Consider the following 23,570-nt stretch of genomic DNA (forward strand, 5'->3'; position numbering starts at 1 on the left):
ACATAAGTTTAGGTCCATGTGCTCAGAAGCTCTCAATGTATCCTAGGTGCCCCTGGAAGTTAGATTTTCATTTTGTGAGCAAAATAAAACAAACTCGCTCTATGAGGAGGACCCGGGGCCAGGTTCTCGCAGCTGAAGGCTGTGCAGATGGCCCCAGCATGATGGTGATTTAGCTTTGAGTCTAGGATGATGTGACAATGGTATGTAACTATCATTGGAAACTATACTCTCAACCTTTTTCTCGATGAAGTGATGTACGGCTCATTACATTACTCTTCCATCATGTTGGTCAGAAACAAGCTGTAGTAATAATGGAGCATGCCTGCCTTGAGAGCACCATGCGGCTACTCTCTGCAAAGTTATTGTGCTGTTTGGTAGGTTGGGTGCATTGACTATCTCTTCACTTCTCTCTCTCTCTCTCTCTCTCTCTCTCTCTCTCTGTCTCTCTCTCTGTCTCTCTCTTTCTCTCTCTCACACACACACTTTTTAAAATATAATCTAAAAGATGAACAGAAAAAATTCTGGGCTTTATAGAACTGCCCATTTAAACCCTTGTATAGCTTACAGTCAAAATGAAATAAGGCATAATTCCCAATTGACCTCACCTGCCCCCACTCTGCATTGTTCTTCTAGAGTTAACTCCGCCTCCATCCCTGTCACTCATGTCCTGGCCACCTCTGGTTATTTTCCCACCATGGTAGTTTTTGAGTCTTGTGTTTCTAAGAAGACTGTGGCAGTGGAACTGAGCATCTTTTAGCGATTGGAGACCGAGTTCTTTCATTCAGCTTCACGCCACTGAGCATTGCTCTTTCAGGATGTGTGTTTCATAGAGTGCATCTCTCTATTGCTAAGGAGCATATTCAGTTTTCAGACAAGCGAGTGCCTTCGTGTAGAACGGATTGGACATCTTCAGGTGGACTTCTCGTAGGCAGCGGTTCGCCGATAGGCTGGTTTGTATGTCTCAGTTGGTTCAATGGTTCTGTAATTGGTTTTCTTACAAAATAGTGACTCTGGTCATTTCACTACTTCATGCTGGAGCTTCCCCTGAATAATAAAAATTAGTGAGTCTACTTTAACTTTTACTCTCAAACCACCAGTCCATTAGACTGTTAGCATTCAAGGGAGGAAGAGTAGCACACCGGAGAGTGGAGCATAGATTTAAGACAGAACTTTTATTATATACATGTATAAAAATCTACAAAGAATAAACTTGCATTCCTAAAATCCCAGCAAGAATGCAAACCATGATACAAGAGTGGCAGCTACAAATATTAAATGGGGGTGATTAGGAACTTGGACAAGCACGTGACCTGTGATAGCCATGAAACTGGGCTTGCCTTAGCCCTGTTTGTGCCTGAGGTCTCCTACATATTCAGGGTCACAGTCACCTCCTGCAATGTTGCCCTGTGAAGCAATAGTACCTTGTGCCATCTTCTGGACTTCGGGGGCCATCACTTGTTTTTTTTTTTAAATAAAGTTTTATTGGTACAAAGCCATACTCTGGTGACTTCTTTGCACTGTAACTGCAGAATCCAGGAGTTGCAATGGAAACCTGGTTTCCAAAGGCTAAAGTATTTTCTATGTCATTCTTATGAAACATTTCATTGACCCCTGTTCTAGAGATTACACGATAAACATTTCCTATGAAAACAAAACAATTTAATTAAAATTGTGTTAGTGGAATTCAGGAACATTTAGGGGGTTGGCTGCTCTCTTAATAGCTGTTTAACTGCCCTGGGCTCCAAGGCTTCTGTCTTTATCTCGGAGAGTGTCCCCAGGACAGACCCAATAGCATGATTATAACCGAAAGATTGTACTACACTTAGTAAAAGCCAGCCGGCTTAGCCATTGGATCTCTGGTTCAATCAATCTAGATCAGTGGTTTAGTCATTGGATCCCCAGTGTCTTCATCACCTGCTCACTTGCAGGCTCTTTGATTGGCAAGTGTGCCCACATGATCTAAATTTGGGTTTTCCCAGCCATCCCTCCTACTGTTCCACAGAGCAGTAGCTACCCTCAGTGTATTTCTTCCCTGGGCTTTCAGGACAAGATTTTGTGGATGACCGATACCCACCCAGTTGGCTGCCACCAACTCTACATTTGGCTATTCTGTATCTGTCAGTCCACACCAGAACTCTCTCTGTCCCATCTTGATTCTCAAAAACAGCTGGGCAGAGTGGGCATGGCCTTTGTCTCTCTACTTACCTTTTTAATCTTTCTTGGAGCCAAGCCTCTTGTCTAAAGTAGATACAATGTTTTCTGTTCCTTTCTGGGTGCTGGCTCCTGTCCTTTTCTGCTGCATCACCTGTGAATTCTGATTCAGGCATTCCGAGAAGTCACACTTCTTTCTTTAAGTAAGCCCATTTCTCATGGTTGCCGTTGGACATTATTGTTGCAGACAGCCTGTAGGCTCCATGTTTGGACGTTATTGCTGCAGTCAGCCTGTTGGCTCCATGTTGGGTTCGTTGCATTTGGACATTACTGCTGCAGTCAGCCTGTTGGCTCCATGTTGGGTCCTTTACATTTGGATATTATTACTGCAGACTACCTGTTGGCTCCATGTTTGGACATTATTGCTGCAGTCAGCCTGTTGGCTCCATGTTGGGTCCTTTGCATTTGGATATTATTGCTGCAGACTGCCTGTTGGCTCCATGTTGGGTCCTCTTTGGTCTCAGGGCTGCTCATGCTCTTGGAAGGGAAGACTTCTGTTTGTGTGCAGTGCTGAACTGTGTCTATGTCATTGCACCACAGGTACCCAACTGATCATGTGGTACACAGGAAGTTGGTGGCTGTATGATCCAGCCATCTGTGGTGACCTAAGCTAACTTTGTTTAACCTGTTGATGTGTTAACACCCATTGTGTGTTTTGAAGCATGATTAATAAAAACTCAGTCCCAAATGGTGATCCTGCCTCCAGGAGACCTCAGAATGAGACTGTGCCTGAGAGCTGTCTCCTCTCCTCTTATAATCCTTTCTAGTTCTGGGATTAAAGGCATGCATCACTATTACCTGGTTTCTATGGTAAGCTAGTGTGGCTACTGGGATTAAAGGCGTGTGTCATTGCTGCCTGGTCTGTAAGGCTGGCAAGTGTGGCTGTTTTATTTTTCTGATTCTTAGGGAAGTTTTATTTATTAAAACACAAGTGAAATGTCACTACAATTTTTTTAAAATATTCAAATAGTTTACCCAAATTTCCCCCTGTTCTTGGCTGTCTTCTTCTTCTTCTTCTTCTTCTTCTTCTTCTTCTTCTTCTTCTTCTTCTTCTTCTTCTTCTTCTTCTTCTTCTTCTTCTTCTTCTTCTCCTCCTCCTCCTCCTCCTCCTCCTCCTCCTCCTCCTCCTCCTCCTCCTTCTTCTTCTTTTTAATCCCTGGAATGTTACACTGCACATAATTTTTGGGGAATGCTCTTTCCTTTTCTTGCAGGGAGGTTTGCAAGTTTGGTAGAATGTATCACTAAAATCACCTGAGCCTGGTGTGTTAGGTGTGGGAGGATTTTTAAGCCATGGAAGGAATTAGGCTGAGGATGGCTAATGCTCTGTGGAACATTAATTAATGATTTCTGATCCTGTCACTTACCATAATGTAACATAGATAGACTGGGCAAGACTATTGTTGGCTTCCTTCCTTGGTCTTTCTATCCTAATATATGGTTATGGTTTGGGGGAGGTGGAGCAGCCTATTGTCACGTGTTGAAGCCTATGGTGTGTGGTGTCAACATCGGGATTGGTGATAAAACTGATCTGTGTTTGGTGGTGATACCAGTCAGAATTGTTGATAATATTGTTCCCTTCCTGAGTTAAGGCGTGGGTTATTTTGGCTCACCCATTCAAGATCATCTGGCTCCACTGCCTTATCCAGCTATGAAGCCAACTGTGAAGGTGAAGAAGGGGTAGTGGCCAGAGTGTAGCATCGTGTGCTGATGAGCATGACAGCCTGAAAGTAGAACGAGAGAGATAGGAAGATGCCAGAGACAAGATAGAGCCTTCCAGAGGACCTGTTCGCTGACCTCCTTACTCCACTCAAATCCCACCCCCTGATATTTTATTCTTAAAGATGGTTTACGAATTTGTCTATGTGTGCATGCATGGGCATGGGCCGGCTGGCCATGCTTGATCATGTGCCACAGTGGGGGTGTAGATGTCTGTCCCTCTTAGTTCATTGTACCTTTTTACACTGACACATAATTTTACATATTTATGAGGTGCAGCCTGGTTATTTGAGAAGTGTATGCATGCATTACGATCCAGTCTGGGTTAATCTGCCACTCTGTGTTGGGAGCTATCAAGCTTCTCTTACAGAATATATGGTAGGTAGCTGGAAACTGAGTTGCCTTGTTGTACATGCTTGCACTGTGTCTTTTAAGATACACTTTATTGCAGTATAAGTTTATAGCCTATAAAATTTGCCTATAATAAGTGTAAGATTCAGGGATTCAGGGATTGCCTACCAAAAGTGTAAAATTCAGGGACTGTAGTGACTTTAATGGTAATGATCACCAAAACCCCATGGTAGGACATTCCTGTTACCGCAGTGGATGGTGTATGCTGCCTTTTGTCTCCATCCTAGCCCTAGGCAGTAGCTGAGTTGCCTCCACCTCTGCCAATTAGCATGGACCAGGTGTTGGGGCAGTCACACTTTCACTTAGGGAAGTGTCTTGGAGCTACTGCAGATCATGGCGTGCGTGTATATGCTCTCTGTTGCTGTCGCATGACTCTGCCTTATGAATATGTTGTATTTCACTTGTGAACCTACCGGTTGATGGATTGTCTCCAGATCTTACTACTATGAATAGGGCAGCTATAAACATTCTTTTACTTGCTTGCATGGAAGTGTTTTCCTTCCTTTTGGGTCGGCTCCGAGGAGTACAATTGCTGGGTCATTTGGCAAGATGATGTCTATCTTTTAAAGGAACTGCCAAGTGGCTGCGCAGTCTGGCTGTACCATTGTGCACGCACTTCCATTAACCACATGTGAGGGCTCCAATTTCTGCATGTCCCTGTCGTCACTGACTCTCCCTTGATCTTCTGGTTATAGCCCAGAGTGGCCTTTTGCTTTGGTTTTAACTTCCATTTCCCTAATTGTGAGTGGCGTTAGCTGGTTTTCGTCAATAGTCATGTGAATGTCTTCTTTAAAGAAAGGTCTCGTCAAGCCCTCTGCACAATTTTAATGAGGATATTTGATTCATTTTTTATTGGATTGTAAGAGCACTTTATTCTGGTTCTCAGTAAGCCTTCTTATGAGAAGTGTGATTTGTAAACATTTCTGTTGACAGTCGATGGCTTGGCCTTTGGTTTTCCTTAACAAAGTCTTTTGAAGAAAAAAGTCTAAAAATTCTGATGAAGTCCACGTTGCCAGTTAGCTTTGCCTTTGTTGCTGAATCTACGAGCCCCTCATTAACTCAGGGTTGTCCAGACATTTTTCTATTTTCTGTGCTAAGAGCTTTATTAGCTTATCTCTTATCCTTTTATCTGTTTTGTTTTTTAGTTTGTTTTTGTAAATGATGTGAAAAAAGAGTGTAGTTCTTTTTTTTTTTTTTTTTAACTCTTTGGGGGCCCGCCATGCAGCTTCCAAACAAATACATGGAGATTTATTCTTATGTATAAATGCCCAACCTCAGCTTGGCTTGTTTCTAGCCAGCTTTTTTTTAAAACTTAAATTATCCTGTTTCTCTTTAACTATGTTTTGGCTCTGAGCTTTTTTTTTTTTAACCTTTCTTTATTCTATGTCTTTCTTCCCGTCTTACTCCATTGCTGGTTATATAGGTGGGTGGCTGGCCCCTGGTGTCCTCCTTACCTTCTCCTTTCCTTGCTCCTAGTTCTTTCTGTTCTTCTCCTCTCTAGCCCAGATTTCTCTTCCTATTTATTCTCTCTGCCTGCCAGCCCCGCCTCTCCTTCCTCCTGCCTAACTATTGACCATTCAGCTCTTTGTTGGACCAATCAGGTGTTTTAGGCAGGCAAAGTAATGCAGCATCACAGAGTTAAACAAATGCAACAGAAAAGAATGCTGCACATCTTTACATTATTAAATATTTCACAGCATAAATGAATGTATATTCCACAACAAAAGAGTCTAGCTCCAATTAAAAACAAACACAAAAACAGCTAACATACTTTAAAAGTAACCCTCCTTTTTGGAGGACTCAACACAGGGCTTAGCACTCTGTCTTCAGCCTCGTTGGAACATTATCTGTCGCTCTGCCCCATTCTGCTGCTCAGTGAGTCACAGGCTAGCCTAGACTGAACGGGAGAACAGACCCCAGTTCTCGATGGAAGAGCTTTAAAAATCACACATATCCTGTGTCCTGTGTGGATACGGGAAGGGAGTCTTTGTGACCATGGAACAATTTTTCACTGTATTGCATATCTTGTCATTTAGTCCACCTAATTAAATCTGAATGTTCCCTTTTCAGGCTTGGGAAGTTATTCATTTTCTGAATCTTGACAGGGACAGGGTCCACCTCTCTCAGTAGGAGCGCGGATGACAGCCATGTGAATGCTGACGTTGGTTACAGGACAGATGTTCACGGTGGAGATGGAAAGGGCACAACATCTGGCCTCTCCAGCAGCAGCGGCAGCTGTTCATGCGTGGGGCTTATGTGTTTGGAGGGCATGTATTTCACCAGAACTGGTCACCATAAGCCTTTACTGAAGTAACTGACACAAGCCCTTACTTAGTGATAGATCCCGTTGGCTTCTGCCTGCACTGTGGACTGGCCTCACCACATGGGGAGAACTTGGATGTTGTTGCTTCAGTAAACCTCCTTGCTTCCAAGGGCTTCGGTGAGGAGAGAGGTCTGGTGGGGTCCACAAGGCTTTGGCAATGCTTGGTCTCCCAGGCTCCATTTTCATTTCCATGACCCAATCCATTTTCTGGGCTTGTGAATAATTATGTGGGTCTTTGAGGAAAACATATGGGTCCAATAGAGAACTGGTGTTCTGGAGTGATTTGGTATCTTATTATTGTTTGTGGAGTTAATTCTGATCCCAGGTGGTACCAGTGTCCCTGGCTGGACCCCTGAGATCTGGGGGAGTCAGCATGCAGCCGGCGGGGACAGCACACATTTCTTGCTTTCCTGCAGGCAGCCTCTGTGGTGACGGCACTGGGGCATGCTACCTGCTGCCTGTCTTTGACACCGTGTTTGTGCGGAGGAAGAACCGCAGCCAAGGCCTGGGGACAGCCATGCTGAGGGACTTCTGTGACACCTTTCGAGAAGATGAAGCCCTGGGTATCAGTTGCCCAATTTCTCCTGCAATGTACAAAGGTAACCCCCACCCCGTGTCCTGGGTGAGCATTTGGGTGCCGGCTAACAGCTAAGGCGCCTGTGGCGACGGAAGGGGAGGAGTCTCGGAGCTTCTGGGGAGATGCAGCTGTGACTGCTCTTCTCTTCCAGCTTTAGCATAACCAGGGCCCCTGTTGGATTGCAAAGGGAACCTCTCTGAGCCCGAGAAACAATTACATTTGAAAATGCTGTTGGTCCCCGACTCACCAACAGCTTAGGATTTTTTCAATTTTATATGAGTAGATTACTTAGTAGCAATCCCACTTCGCATTTAGAGTTTTGACCTTTTCCTGGCCTCGTGATGTGTGTTCCCATACAGCCTGAAGAGAGGCAACAGTGGGGATTCTGTGGTGTTTTGTGTTCATGGTGGCCTTGGATGCAAACATCCACATGAGGTCTTCACGCTGATTGAAGAGTAGACTTGCGTTAGATGGGTTTGTCCTGCAGGGGCTCTGTTCTGAGTTGTTTTCTTTTTCTCTAAAACAATGTTTTTAAAATGTGTGCGTGTGTTGTATGTTGTGTGTGTATGTGTGTGTATGTGTACACTGTGTTGTGTATGTATATGTGTTGTGTGTATGTGTGCATTGTGTGTTGCACATGTATATGTGTGTGTGTTGTGTGTATGTGTGCATTATGTGTTGCATGTGTGGCTTGTGTGTGTGCATGTGTTTGTGTATTGTGTGTATATGTGTGTGCCTTGTACGTGTGTTTGTGTATTGTGTGTATATGTGTGTGTACATTGTGTGTGTATGTGTGTGTGTGTTGTGTGCATGCACTCACAGGGTGCAGACTCTCACATGCATGGTGCTCAGGTGGAGGTCAGGGTATTTTCAGGAGTTTATTTTCTCCTTTCATGCATTCCAGGGACTGAACTTAGGTCCTCAGAGTTGCACAACAAGTGTCTTTTCCTGCTGAGCCATCTCAGGGCCCTCTAGCATGCGCAAGAGTCAAGGCTGCTCTGCAGGCTGTATGTGTCATACGCACTGCACACATTACCCACCTAAACAGTTGTTTTGGGGTATAGTGTCACCATAAGCTGAGGACATATGTAATCAGAAGCAAATATCTCAGGGACACGTGGAATCCGGGGAACCACACCAGGGCCCTGCAGGGACTCTCCTTTTTCATTTGAAACTGATAGGGCTGCGGATGGCACTCGGTGGTGGGGGACTTGCCTAGAATGTGTGAGGCTCTGGGTCCTGCCCCTAGCACAGTCATATGTACGCTGTGGCAAGGCCGGAGATCTCAAGGGGCCCTGCCGAGGCCCTGAGCCTCCAGCTTCTCGGACACCCTCACTGTCGGAGAAGGCACCCTCCCTCCACTGCTGCCACCCTGCTGGGTCTCTCCTGAGGTCTTTACTGTCCTTGCACTGAAATTCCATGTCACCAAGGATGGCAGAGTGTAGAGAGTGCCATTTAGGGCCCTGCCCCGCGTGAAGCACACCAGCTTTATTTTGAACCCAGCCTCGGTTCCTTCTTTCTTTTTTCTTTTCTTTTCCTGTCTTATCCCCCACCCCCACCCCTGCTCTGAGATAGGGTTTCTTTGTGAGCCTTGGTTGTCCTGGAACTCGCTTTGTAGACCAGGCTGCTGCTGAACTTACAGAGATCTGTTTGTCTCTGCCTCCCAAGAGCTGGGATTAAAGGTGTGAGTTACCACCCGACTCGGTTCCTGGCTTGATGCTTCTGAAGCCTTGGGATTGGGTTTCTGTGGCCTTCGTGTTTCTGGGAAACAGTGATAGCAGAGGAAAACTGGACTGGAGACAGCGGGAAGGCCTGCCACTCTGCAGCCAGAGAGGGAAGCGGCAGAGTTCAGTCCCCAGTGCTGTTTTTGTTGTTCATTGGCACCTCCCTGCACCCCATTTTATCAGCCTCCGACAAGCCCTTCATTTTTTCAGAGTATGTTTGAAGCATCCTGCATGTCGTACTTGGCTTTTGGGTTGGGGGTGGGGGGAATTCTGGTCCCTAGGCAAACAGTTCTTCATCCTCAGATACATCCTCTATGCTCTCCCCACATCCTCCCTTCCATCCTGAAACTCCTCTGGAGTCCCCTCCCAGTACAGGCTACTTCAGGCTCTCAGGCTGCCTTGCCAAAGGAGGTGAAGAGCCATTTGTTCCCCAGGAGGGTGTTGACAGCAAAGACGGAGCCGTTCCAGAGCTCAGGCCTTGCCACCCTGTGATTCCTCCCGTCTGCCTGTAGAGAAAGACCCAAATATGCCAACCTGGGACCATTCTTCTGTTGGGAGTTCAGCCACCCTCCACCCCTAGCAGCCTTTAACTGAGGACAGTTCTGTCCTTCAACAGAAGAGACCTATCCCCCTATACTCCATTCTTTAAACCCCGTTCAGCTATAACTGTCTGTGAGATGAGGACTCCAAGGACCCAAGGAAATGTGTTTAGCTGAGCCTGCTGCTGCCTCTAAACCTGCTCAAGGTATTAGGACCCCCCAAACACCAGCCACTGTCCACCAAAGGTCTGATTGTACTTCACTCCTGGGTCTGTCTTCCCAAGGGTAGACCACAGCACCTGTTCATACAGTGTTGAGTTCCAGGGACCTCTCTGGGGTGTTTGGGTGCCCTCACTGTGCGCACAGCCCCTGTGAGCCATGAGAGCGGCAACAGGGGCAGCAGAGAAGGGTGGGCTGCCAACCAGCACTCAACTCCCTCCACATTCTGATGCACACCTCCCATTATCCAAGGACTTGATCATTGCGGCCGGCTTGTTCTGATGAGAAGTTAGACTGGCCAGGCTTGGAGGGCAGGACGTGCTGCCAGCAGTGTTTCCCATCGTGTTTCCACCTGGCACACAGCTCCGTAGGCAGTGCACTTCCACATGCGCTTGTGCCCAGAGCTGGCGAGTGAGCAAGAGAGCTTGCTTGGTGATGTCTCCGCAGTTACCTGCAGGACCAGAAGTGGCTTGCCCTTTTGTCTGGTGTTGGAGCAACTGCCACGTGAAAGGGCTTATTCGGGATGTGCCGATAGTCTACCAGCCTTCGAGGGCTTAGGAGGGGTGGGGGGGGGAGGGGAGGAGGGATGATTTGTGAAGGGAGCACTGAAGGGGAGCATGTTAGCAGCTGGACTGTGCCGTGCTCCCCACATTCATGGGTTTGGAGATAGTCCTCCTTTAGTGGTTATTAGGGTCAAGTAAGGTCGAAAGTGTGGGTCTTAATATAAATGACTGGCACTGTATCAGTCAGGGCTCTCTAGAAGAACAGAAATTATAGAATGAATACACAGTACATACATACATACATACATACATACATACATACATACATGCATGCATGCATACATACATACATATATATGGGACTCGAATGGCTTACATGTGTCGTGTGTGTGTGTGTGTGTGTGTGTGTGTGTGTGTGTGTGTGGCTTACAGGTTGTGGTCCAGCTAACCCCACGATGGCTTTTTACCAACTGAAGGTCCCAGAATTCCGTATTGCTCAGTCTATGAGGCTTAGCTGTCTCAGCTGGTTTTCTATATGTGCTGGAATCCTGAAGAAGTATGCTCTAATGCTGATGGAAGAGTGGTCTTGCCAGTGAGAGCGGGCAGGTCGAGAGAGAGCAAGCTTCCTTCTTCCATGTCCATTATATAGGCTGCCAGCAGAAGGCCTGGCCCAGAGTAAAGGTGGCTCGATCATCTCACCACAGAGATCTGGATTAGAAGGGTTTTTTTCCCATTTCAAATGATTTAATTAGGAAAAAAAATCCCTCACAGGTGTGCCCAGCCATTTGCATTTTAGTTAGTTCCAGATGTAGTCAGTTGATAGCCAATAATAGGCATCTCAGGCACCGTTATAAGAAGGAGGCCCTAGGGATACACACAGACATGACCGTGTGAGGACACCCAAGAAGATACACAGGAAGGTCAGGGGAGAGGCCCTGGAACAACCCAACCCCAGGTACCCTGCCTCCAGAGCCCTGAGAAATCAGCTTGTGTTGCCATGCTACTGGCAGCCCATCATATCTGAGGGGTCTGATTCTGGAATTCAAACTGACTATGGCTTGAAAGCATTAAAGTGACACTTGTCCTGGACATGCACGGATCTGCTCGTTGATGTTATCCCCTAAGCCTCACAGTCTAGGGGCTCTTGATGTGGCGTCTACACAGCATCAGCTACTGAAAGGCATCTCGACGATGAAATGTGCACAGGAGGATGTGTTATTGTCCATGCAAACACCACGCCTGACGTTTTACGTAAATACAGCCTCCTTGGATTTGGTGCCTTCAGAGGTCTTGGATACCCAGGGCTATTTCATAGTTGCAGCCCTGTAGGGCAGTGCATGATGGTTGGGAGCGCAGTGCATGATGGTTGGAAGCGGGAGATGAACAGGATGATTCTGTACCCACGGAAAGTTGGTGAAAGGGGTTCGGGTGCAGCAGGGTCAGGACAGTGAGGTGTAGGGTAGCCACTGAAGGGCTGGAAGGGAAGGGCCGGATGCGAGGGTCCCGAGAGAGCTGATTGGCTAAAGCAGGGTGAACCAGAGTCAGGCTCACATCCTGCCTCTCTTCCTCTCAGTCCTCAGGAGGTTCCTGTTGATCCATCCAGGCGAGAAAGGGCGCTTGTGGGAGGTGGAGCCCCCAGGGGCCTGGGGCCAGCGTGCCAACATCTGGCTCAAGGTTTGTCTTCAGGAGGCGAGACCTCAAGATGGTGAGTGGGATGGACATCTGCTTTAGCACCTATAGTTAACCCCACATGGGGACAGCTTCTCTTCCACGGACTGAGTCTGATTTATGCAGATGTAGCTGTCTTGAGTATGTAGCTGAACAAAGGAGGGATGGAGGCCCAGCTGGGGCATCTGCTCTGTGTTTCTCACCCATGACCATCTCGTCTGCACGACTCCAAAAGATCTTCCTCAGCTCTGGAACTGGAAGCTCTCTCATGGTCCCCACTTTTCCAATGAAACTAGATAGACCCCTACAAAGACCAACTACTAGATAGACCACTACGAAGACCGCTACTAGATAAACATCTACAAAGACCAGCTACTAGGTAGTGATAAGATTTTGAATCCCCGTTAATGGAAATCTGCCGCCGCTGATGTAATAAGCCAATCGAACCAAATTATTAGATCCAGGTTTAATGAACAGAACAAAGCAACTCCTGGGGTGACCCTCAGGAGGGCAGGAGAGGAATCATGTGGCAAAGATGGCTACCAAGTCTTAAGTAGCCTATATCTTGAGCAGCTCCAAGGAGGGCTTGGGTTTTGGCAGACTTTCTCAGGGGCGGAGTTTGAAGGGAGCAGCTCTAGGGGAGGGGCCACCTCTTGGTGCACTGAGGGTGGGGTTTGGAATGGGAGGAGTGAGACCCGAGTGTGGAATGGGGCCCCAAACTGGAGACCCCAAACATTCTTTTGGGGGTATATACGGATACCAGTAGGGCTTCCATCTTAACAGATAGACCACTTCATAGATCAACTGCTAGGGAAACCCCTACAAAGACCACTACAAATATCATCTCTGTTCCTCTGTGTTATTTTGAGGGAGTAACGTAACTTGCACATGGCTGAGAATTCCAAAGATGACTAGGGTTTGCTGTGATAGCCCGATCCGTCCCTGTGAGCAGGCCATGTCCATGGCCGCATGGCAGTGTTGCCTAGTGCCGTGTAAATCACTGTGTGTACTTGCATGTGTGGTACACATTTGTAAGGTGTGTGCATGTGTGCGTGGAGGCCAGGGGTTAATTTTGGGTGTCTTCCTCTGTCATTGTCCATTTTAAAGTTTGAGACAAGGTCTCTCGGTGAGTCCGCAGGGACATTCTCCCCCTCCTGTCCTTGTGCTGGTCTTAGAGGTAAGCCACCTGCCTGACTTTTACATGGGTGCTGAGGATTCGAACTCAGATCCCCATGCTTACACAGCACGCACTTTGCTGACTGCATGAGCTCAGGTTAGCCCCACATCAGCTCATTATTATTATTATTATTATTTACTTTTTTGTATGGATTTCATCCACGTACACAATGCCTTACGATGAAATCCATCCTTCCTAACTTCACATCCTCTTTTTAAAATCATTTAAAAAATTTTATGTTTCATTGCATCTAGTCAGGGCTTCCTGTATGCGCTTGGGTGTGGGGTTGACCACTAGGGTATGGGTATCTACGAGTGGCCACAAAAGGAAGATAGCTGTCCTTCTGCAGCCAACTAACCTCCAAGGGGCCTGGTCAGTGCCTCGTTCATCTGTGCTGGTTTAGACTGGTTTGGGCTGGCTTGATCTGGTGCAGTTCAGTTGCTGTTGGTTCATGAGGCAGTGGCCATCTTTGTCCTTTTTAAAGGCAGCTTGCTATGATGCCCTGTGGATTTACTGTTTATCTCTTGTTGACCCTCCCCCCCCGCTGTCCTCAGTTCCCAGGGGTTCCAGACAGTGCCCCGGCTTGTCAGTGAGGTTCGAATAGAGGAATCTTCTAGGGAGCAAGGTAGGGGATTGATGACAGCTTCCCCAGGGGAGGCAGGACCCTCAGATGGCCAGAGCGGAATGCACAAGTGCTTGTCCCAGGATTTACAGGTGGCTTTCTGACTTCCATGGGGAGAGAGTGTGTGTGGGGGGAGATTTCATATTACAGGTTCCATGGAAGGGGCAGTGTAGGGGGCTTAGGTGCTGGGACATTCCAGCCACAGGTGCCCCCTTGTACCCGGGAGATGAGCTTCCAGCAGTTTAAATGTTCTGCCCTATGTTAAAGCAGTGCCTTTTCCCCCTTCCGTGACGTGGGCACCCAACACATTCATGGGGATGTTCCTGCAGAAGCAGGTGTCTCATTAGGGGCCGACGGGCCGGAGGTGTAAGCTGTCTTTCTACCTGGGCGACTGCCGTAACTCAGCTGCTGACAGGCGAGTGCCTGGGACCTTATTGATGGTAATAGTGATAGGTCTTGCCTTAATGGCTCCCCTCAGCTGCAAGGCTTAATGGGTCCTTACAGATATTAATGAGGTGAAGGAGTGCCAGGGAAGGAGACTGGCAGGCCTGTGACTGTGACCCTAATGAGGCAGTTAAGTGACTTGCCCTGTGGCATTGTGTTGGGAGGGAAGGGAAGCCAGCCTGCGCCCCTGGGCATGGGGCTGGCCATCCGCACAGGTTTTTAGCTTCACAAATGAGGGTCCAGCTTAGCTGCTGTTCCTTTGGCTGAGAGTGGAAATCACAAATGCGCATTGGAATGTGAGCAACACCAGGCCAGAGGGGCTGGGCCGGGAGGAGGAAGCTTTGGCTTAATTGGGGAGATGGCTTCCTGATGGAGAATTCCATGGGGGGGGGCTTTATTTCAAGAGTTAGGAAGGAGTCTGTGTGGTCTGGTTGGAGGAAGCTGGTCTGGGAATCAGATGCCAAACCTGTCACTTTAATCCACTCTGAGAGTCACCAGGTCCCACTTAACAAACAGCAAATGAGAGGACCTTCACAGAGAATGTTCCAGAAGTCCTTTGCAGCAACAAGAATCGTTGTTATAATTAGGCTATAATTAGGTTACTCAAATTCTGTATTTTTTTGAGAAAAAAAATTAAGGGTCTTTTCATTCTTTAAACCCTGATTCGTTTTCAGTGTCCCCCTCCGGGTTCCCAGGCTGTTATTTTTGACCAGTGGTTTTCAACCTTCCTAACACTGTGACCCCTTAATCCAGTTCCTCATGTTGTGGCGACACCCAGCCATAAAATTAGATCATTGCTATTGCATAACTGAAATTCTGCCACTGTTGTGAATTGTAATGTAAACATCTGATATTCAGGATATCTGCTATGCGATCCCAAAGGGGTCTTGACTGCAGGTTGAGAACCACAGCTTTAAAGGGTCCCTGCCTCTTTGCGTGTGGTGGGAACGAGCCTGTGAGCAGGCCTCCTCGAGGAGTCGGTGGCTTCTGACTTTGGAGAAATCCTGAACAAGGACCTTGCAAAGGGAGAGTCATTGGACCCCATCAAATGCTGGCGGATCTATGTGTGAAGCACCTTCATTTGTGGGTCTTTTTAAATTTTGCACGGCCCTGGCTGCTGATAACATCTGTGACTTGTAATAACCCTGGGAATTTTTAGATTTTTTTTTCCAGACCCTTTGAGAGAAGAAGTTTGTGGGAAATGCGATTTTTCCCCGTTCTCAGTTACATGGGAAACCTTTGAAACTTGACCGATAGGATCGTAATTCGTTCTGATGTGATCTCCCAGTCAGTCTACACATGCCTGGAGTCTCTTTACTGCAGGGGATGAAACTGAATATGTCAACAAGGAAATGTTCTTTAAAAAAAAACAACAAAGTTATTGGAGGTGGGAAATATTGCATATGGCTCAAAAAATTATTTTCCTTTCTAAAAGTTCACAATTTTCTTTTTCCAGATTAATTTATCATGGATTCCCTTATCATCCACAGGAAAAATGATTTCCTTTCACTTATGATTACCTAAAACAAAACCCTAGATGTGTTTGTTATATAGAGAGATGTGAATTGTTTGAGAGGAAAAGTGGGTCTGTTTTCTAAGAGCGAGGGCCTGCAAACTGGAGCCCAAGGCTGGTTTCAGCTTGTTCTCATTAGCCACACACTACACAATGCAGTAGCAACAACAATTTTATGGTGATCAGTGTGCCCGGGAGTGTGGAGAGAGTCAAATCAACCTCCTGAGATGGTTTTGGTTGAACGTTGCTCCGTGGCAGGTTTTATGGCTCCCTCTAGTGGCCGTTGTTTCACATTGCAGGCCTGAACTGCTGCAGGCGCTCATCATGGATGTACCTGAACGTCTGGCTCCCCAGATTCGTACCTTTCCAACTAGTGTGTTAAAAGAAAACTATGCTTGAGACCCGTATCATGAAAGAGAGCTTACCCCTGACACTGTTTGGAGGGCCAGGACCCAGAGGCAGGATAACTCAGAGATCTAGGATAAAACCAAATAGCAGGACTGGAATATATATATATATATATATATATATATATATATACATACATACATACATATACATACACACACACACACACACACACACACACATATCTGCTACACTCATAGAGTAGTGCTAGCCCAACTATCATCGGAGAAGCTTTATCCAGCAACTGATAGAAACAGATGCAGAGACCCATTAGACAGAGCTTGGGAAAATTCTGTGGAAGCAGGAGTGGGAGGATGTAGGACCCAGCGGTATCAGGGGCACCACAAGAAAACCCACAGAATCCAGTAACCTGGGCTCATAGGGGCTCACTGAGACTGAACCAAACACCAGGCAGCCTGCATGAGACTGGTCTAAGCACTCTGCATATGTGTTACAGTTGTGTAGCTTGGCTTTCCTGTGGGACTCCTAATAGTGAGAGCAGGGGTTGTCTCTGACTCTGTTACCTGCTTTTGGGACCCTTTTCTCTCACCTGGTTGCCTCATCCAGGCTTAATAGGTCTCATTGCAACTGCATATGCCACGGCTGGCCAATATCCATGGGAGGCCTGCCCTTTTCTGAAGAGAAACAGAGGAAAAGGAGTGAAGGAGCGGGGTGCGGAGAGGGGACTGGGAGGGGAAGAGGGAGGGGAAACTGTGACTGGGATGTAAAAATGAAAAATAAAAACCTATGGGACGTTAATTGGTTAGGAATAAGATACAAGTAAACATTTGGTTTCGCTAGCATGAATTATCGCATAGCACGTAAGAATATCAGGAATGATGGAAGTCTGAGGATGTGTTCATCTGTTCCATCCACCCAGCCATCGTTTTGTGCATTCTTTCATTTGATAACTTCATTTGATAACAGTTCACGGTCCAGGCAGGCACTTTCTCAGGCATTAGAGAGTCGGCGGACAAGGCGGATGAAGGTTCTGCCCTCACTTGTAAACTATGAATTCCCATGGGCAGTTACTCCTGTATGACACAGAAACTAGACTAGAGAGGGGTGAAGTGTACAGGGGTTTTCAGATGCTTAGACTTGAATTGTCGCCAAACCAAATTTTGCTAATTTCTGCAGTTACCTAAACATTTACAAATATGCTTACATAGATAACAACCGCGTGATCCTGTTTATTGTGTAGTCAAAAGGCAACACATACACACCTTCAGCTCAAATGTAAGGACTGCATTTATTTTCCCCCATGGAGAACTCCCAAGACCCACACTGATTTCAGGGTGTGGGGCTGTGTACCGGACAGGGAGGTCACCCTTTCCAAATTAGTGCTGAATTGGCAGCGAGTGAGGGCGGGGCATTTAGTTAACTGTGAGTAAAGACAGCCGTGAGCAGAGAGGACCTTGGAAAATGCTGGGAACAACAGGGAAATGCTTGAGTAGAGCCACCATTTTGATTCTTTTTTTGAGACAGACTTATGTAGCTCAGGCTGGTCTCGAACTTGCTATGCTGCTGGAGTGGACCTGGAACTTCTGGTCCTTCTGCCTCCTCCTCTTGAATACTGGGATTCCAGGGGTGTAGGACCACACATGGTTTATATGATGCTAGGGGTTGAAGCAAGAGAGCATTGGGCATGCTGAGCACTGTCCTAGGCGGAGTTATATTCCCAGCCCCGAGCCACCTGGCACTTTGTATCCCTTGACACTTTGCAGCTGTCCACAGGGGAGTGCCAAAGTCAAAGTGGGGACCAGGAAGATGGAGTGGGGCAGCAGTGTGTTGGGAGGGGTCCTGAGCATTGGTGCTAGCCCAGTTGCTTATCCTCTTCTCTTGGTTAGGGACCACAGTGCATCCTAAATGTTCTGAAGAGGACACAAACACCCCAAGGCAAACTTCTCAGGGTGATGGAGCCACACAATTTGATCACGGAGAAAGCCTTAAGGTACAGTATCCAAGCGTCATTCCACAGCCTTCCTGTCTTCCCAGCGACCACCTTGGTCTTTTTTAGTGACTGCCTGGCAGCTCCTTGGACACCTGGGCTGTGTGCTCCTCTTTGGCAGTGGGCCATGCTGATGCTGATTAAATGCCAGAAATTTCCCTGTCTTGGGATAAGGGGATGGGGTAAGAAGTCTTTATAGTTAGATTCTTTGTGGTCCAGGCTCTCAGCTAGACGTAAACATAAATGAAGTCAGACGGAAACTAGGAACCTGACCCTCGATATCGTTAGAGAACTAGTGGAAAAAAAAAAAAAACCTGAATCTGGAATTTGGCTACCGACCAGAACAAAAGCAAGGTGAATCTACCTTGCTTATCCCTCCTGCCTCCCCAGTGTGGCTGCTTAAAAGAGGAAGACGGTGTTAGGTCTTTGCATCCTCCAGTCTTGGGGGGAAGGAAGGTTACAGAGGCCTTTTTAGTATCTTGGTGCTCCATATCTGATAAGATTTGGAGATTGCCCTGAAGCCAGCTCCTGTGTGCGCCAGATCATGCTATTAAATCCTTCACAAGTCTGCTCTCCAACCTAACTCTTGTATATGAGAAGCCACAATGCTCAGTTTGTTAGGTCGATTATTTGGAGATAGAAGATTCTGCAGAGGCGTAAGATGTTCCGATAAATCTTGAATCATCCTTAAAAGCTGTACATGGGCAAGCATTGGCGCTTGTTGCCTGGCAGAAAGGGGCTCTTGTTTTCTTCAGCTGCTGACAGATGCTGGGCTAACCTAGGGTTCTGCCAGGGCTCCAAGCAGAGACTATAGTGGTTGGCCTCTTCTGGTCACTGAGTATTAAAACTTCCTTTTAGAAGCAACAGCAGGGGTTCTGGAGCAATTGAATGTATGCATGTATGTCTGGGAATGTCTACACACTCAAAGGCAGAATGCCAACTAAAAATATGTTGGCCCTAGGTGATGTTGACACACGCCTTTAATCCCAGTACTCAGGAGGAAGATTCAGGTGGGTCTCTGAGTTCGAGGCCAGCCTGGTCTACAGAGTGAGTTCCAGGACAGCCAGGGATACACAGAGAAACCTTGTCTGGAAAACATAAAAAAGAAAGAAAGAAAGAAAAAAGGAAAGAAAGAAAGGAAGGAAGGAAGGAAAATAAATTATATTGGCATATATGAATCATATTCAAAGAGATTTATTATAATATTTCCTAATATATTTTGATCATAGCCAAATGATCTTCCCGCTCCCCTCCCACTGGCCCTCTTCCTTTCCCTGACTGAGCCTACTTTTACCTGCTACACCACTTCCTTCAACTAGCAGCTGCCTATAGAACCTCAGGGAGGGACGGGGCCTCATGAGCCCATTCTGCTGTTATCACGGGATGCTGAGAGGCCTGGTCTTCCATAGGCTCTGGGCTGGTGCTCAGAACTGCTGAATTCAAGAGTGCAGTGGCCATGTCTTGCCTGGAAGACATCATCCCATTGCAATCTCTCTCTCCCACCGGCTGGTGCCTTCTTTCTGCCCTCTTTCCCGCGATGTTCTGAGCCTTGGAGGGGTGGTAGGATGTCACATTGGAGGCTCTTAGTACGTTGACATTGACTACTTGTGTGTCTCCATAGTCAGCACTGGCCAAAGCAAGGTGAAGATTTTTTTTGACCAAAACTAACAGCAGCAGCACCCCATGGTTATTGTAACAGGCAATCATGCCCATTTAGTAAAGCAGCCTCAGTGGCTTCCCCTTTGGGGTCCATGGCCCACCCTGGCCATGGGCCTTTGAACAAACTTACAGTGCAAGACGTGAATTTGCTCCCGTAGGTCAGGCCTCACATCCAGTCCTAAAGCAACTGGCCATAGCAGACTTGGCACTGTTTTTTAGCATGTTTAATAAAAACTCAGAGACAGAAATTGGAGTTCAACCTGAAGGTCAGAAAAGCAAAACAGCCAGCCACTACTGGCTCTTACCTTGACCTCAGTCTGAAAATGGCGGTCCTGCCTCCAGGAATCTCAGAATGAGACTGAGACTGAGAGCTGTCCCCCCCCCCCCCCCCGCCATTTTATAATCCTCTTTAGTTCTGGGATTAAGGGTGTGCACCACTGCCACCTGGTTTCTGTGACAAACTAGCATGGCTACTGGGATTAAAGGTGTGTGTCATCACTGCCTGGTGTGTAAGGCTGGCCAGTGGGGCTGTTTTACTTTTCTGATCCCCAGGCAAACTTTATTTATTAAAATACAAACGAAATGCCACTCCACTATTACATCAGTGGACCCCATCCGGCCTGTGTTGCATGCTGAGTCCCCAGCTGAGAATGACCGCCAAGGACAGCTCTCCACAGCATCCTGGGTCACACCTCTTGACATCATCTGGGCTGGCCAGCAGGGAGCAGGCTTCTAGTTCCGGCTTGACATCCTGTTATCCTTTGGCCAGAACACGTGGTGCTGTCAGCAGTAGATCTTGTCCTGTAGTTCTGATGGGAACCAGTCACGGTATTGTTCTGGAACCTCTGCTGCCTCCCTGTCCTATAACCTCTGGGTCCTCCCTGTCCTGTAACTCATACAGAGTATCCCATATGGCGTAGCCTATCCCTAGCACCAGGATTTCCATTTAATAATCTGTGCAAGCTGCTTCGTTCACACGGAATAACCCCGATTAAGCGAGGCCTGGGAGGTAGCACAGTTGGCAGAGTGCTTGCCTAGCATGCTCAAAGCTCTGTAGAAATGGAGTACCGTTGTCCACACCTGCATGTCCAACCCTAAGGAAGTAGAGACAGGAAGATCACACCATTCTTAGCTTCGTGGAGAGTTCAAGGACAGCCTGGAACACTTGAGACCCCACCCCAAGCAAGCAAGCAAATGCAAATAAGCAAACAAACAGCACAGACACCCCCACCCCCCTTTCAGTGTTGAGTTGTGCCTTGGTGTCTATGGAAGCTGGTTTCTCTTTTTTAAAATTTTATTTTATTGAGCTCTACATTTTTCTCTGCTCCCCTCCCTGTCTCTCCCCTCCTCCCTTTAACCCTCCCCCAAGGTCCCCATGGTCCCAATTTACTCAGGAGATTTTGTCTTTTTTTTTTTTTTACTTTTCTACTTCCCATGTAGATTATATCTGTGTAAGTCTCTCTTAGTGTCTGCATTGCTGTCTAAGATCTCTGGTGGAAGCTGGTTTTAAGACCCTCCTTGGAGGCCCTCAGTTGGATGCTCAAGTCCCCTGGGTAAAATGGTGTCCTTGTTTGACTCATCCTCCCGTGCACATGGCATCAGCTCTCAATGACCCGGGCACCCAGTGCAGTATAAATATCACGTAAATCATTGTTCAGTCCTGTGGAGGGTAATGATGTGAAAAAAGCATGGGCATGCCCAGTTTGGCCTGAGCTGCTTTGGAGTAGTCTGACTTGTGTTTAATTGAATCTGTTCATCCCTCAAATGCTGGGGCCGACTGCACAACTTCCTTGCTCTGCTCTGACCTACTCAAGTCTTCTTGGCTAGGCTGTCCTTTGGGTCCATCCAGTTAATATGTGCACCCATGACAAAATGTCATTTCCCTGTGCCTAGCTGGTATGTTCGAACACGGCTTATTGCCTTTAATCTCAGCAGGAAGTATAGGGGTCAACCCAGTCAGGTCACCCTAAACCCTTCTTGTCTAGTACTGCCCCTGATGACCTCATCAGAATGTTTGAGGTGAACGCCTTTGGCTTACTGTCTGATTTCAGGAGTGGATTACTGAAGAACGGGAGACACAGAACGACCCAGAAAGTGTCAAAAGAGAGGAGGAAGCTGGGATGCTCCCGAGACCCTCCTGGGATGAGACGGAGGACAAGGGAGCCAAGAGGACAGCAGCGGTCGCTGGGCTGGTTAGTGAGCCGTGGCGGAAGCGTGCACTGCAAGCTCCTAACTCCTCAGAGGTTCATCTCGCTTCATCAGGATCTGAGCCTGAGGGTTTGAAGTAGCCCTGAATAGTCTCTGAAGATGGAGACAGTGTCAATGGGTCCTGCCTATCTCTGCTCACCTTTTAGGCTCTGGGCCGAGGGAGTCTGAAGAAGTTCTGGGGTAGGCCAAATATGCTCTGTAAAGTAAAATGGCTTCCACTCCCTAGGAATATGGTATGCATGGGGCCGTGTGAAGGGGTCTCTTAGTAGAAACGGACTCAGAGACGGGCCATGGTCCCGACCCATGATAAGCATTCAGCCCTGTTGGGACCTCAGAATGCAGCTCCAGAGGTTTTCAGGAAGACAGGTTCCTTCTCTGGGGACTTGTCAGTCACTTCAGAGCCCCTTGAGGGCAAACACCAGGGGTTATAACATCCACTATGCCAGGGTCAGGTGGTGCCCACTGTGGGCCCAGTGGGTTCAGCCTATTGTGTTCTGCTGTCTGGACATGGGGTAGGGTTTCTCCTAGAGAGAGCTGGTCTGTTCTTTATGTCTCCTGAATGGTCAAAGGACCCATGCCGTGGGACCTCAGTTACTTACATGTTCACCAAAGCACCCGGTGGTGTGGCAGGTCGTTCTGTACATGTGTTGCTTTTATTGGTGAATGAATAAACGCGCTGCTTTTGGCCAATGGCTTAACAGAATACAGCCAGGCTGGAAGAGCTCTATATAGAGAGAGTAGGCGGAGTCAGGGAGACGCCATGGAGCCACCAGAGGGGAAAGACGTGAGCTGCCAGTTGGAACCTTGCTGATAGGCCACGAACCTAGTGGTAAAATATAAAATAATGAAAATGGGTTAATTCTAGATGTAAGAGCTAGCTAGCAATGTGCTTAAGTGATTGACCAAGCAATGATTTAATTAATACAGTTTTTGTGTGCTTATTTCGGGGCTGAGCAGCCGGGAACAAAGAAGCAGCCTCCTACAACAGCCTGGCTCTCTGCTCATCTCTACTTACATGAATATATACATACATACAGCTCTCCTTTTCTCTCTTTTCTGCTTCCTTCATCTCCTCATCTCTTCTCCTTCATCTACCCATTTATCTTTTCACTAATCTAATCTAATCTATATCTTTCTATAGTCCCCCTGAGTCACTTCTGTATCCTTTATCAGTCTGTCCTCTCTTACTTCCATCCAACTCTCTATCCATCTGTCCATCCATCCACCCACCCACCCATCCATCCATCTATCCACCCACCCACCCATCCATCCACCCACCCACCCACCCATTTACTCACCATCCATCCATCCATCCATCCATCCATCCATCCATCCATCCATCCATCCATCCATCCATTTATCCATCCATCCATCCACCCACCCTTCCACCCATCCGCCCAGTGTGCTTTCTGTTGAACAAGTCCTGTGCTATGCTTGGGAGATTTAACCAAGGCCTGATTTTCGCCCCAGGGAAAATCAGAGGTTCTTTGTCTTCTTTGTCTGGAGGGCTGCTCTTGAGTGTCTACTGTAGTTTTCATCCCTCTCACACTACAGCAAGGAGGGTGGGCCCAGCTGTAAGGAAGCAGCTCCTGCAGCTCCCTCCGGGAATACTGTGATGCCCCTGTTTGCATGTGGGAAATGCCAAGGAGACCCAGACCTCAGAAGCAGACTGTACATCTGAGAGGTGCTCGGTGTGGGAC

General features: G+C 47.4%; 1 protein-coding gene across 4 annotated transcripts in view; it reads left to right on the forward strand.

Annotated features, from left to right (window-relative positions):
- The window catches only part of LOC119802464 (protein FAM169B-like), an 82,501-nt gene extending 59,875 nt beyond the window's left edge, over positions 1 to 22,626 (forward strand). For all 4 annotated transcript variants that reach the window (XM_038313393.1, XM_038313396.1, XM_038313394.1 and 1 more), the window contains 4 exons: positions 7,078 to 7,260; positions 11,797 to 11,928; positions 17,903 to 18,006; positions 21,714 to 22,626. In XM_038313393.1, the coding sequence (XP_038169321.1) occupies positions 7,078 to 7,260; positions 11,797 to 11,928; positions 17,903 to 18,006; positions 21,714 to 21,950 (656 nt within the window). In that variant the 3' untranslated portion in view covers positions 21,951 to 22,626. The remainder of the gene's footprint in view (positions 1 to 7,077; positions 7,261 to 11,796; positions 11,929 to 17,902; positions 18,007 to 21,713) is intronic.
- Positions 22,627 to 23,570: the final 944 nt, after the last annotated feature.

The sequence above is a fragment of the Arvicola amphibius genome, chromosome 12, assembly GCF_903992535.2.
Source record: "Arvicola amphibius chromosome 12, mArvAmp1.2, whole genome shotgun sequence".
NCBI lineage: Eukaryota > Metazoa > Chordata > Mammalia > Rodentia > Cricetidae > Arvicola > Arvicola amphibius.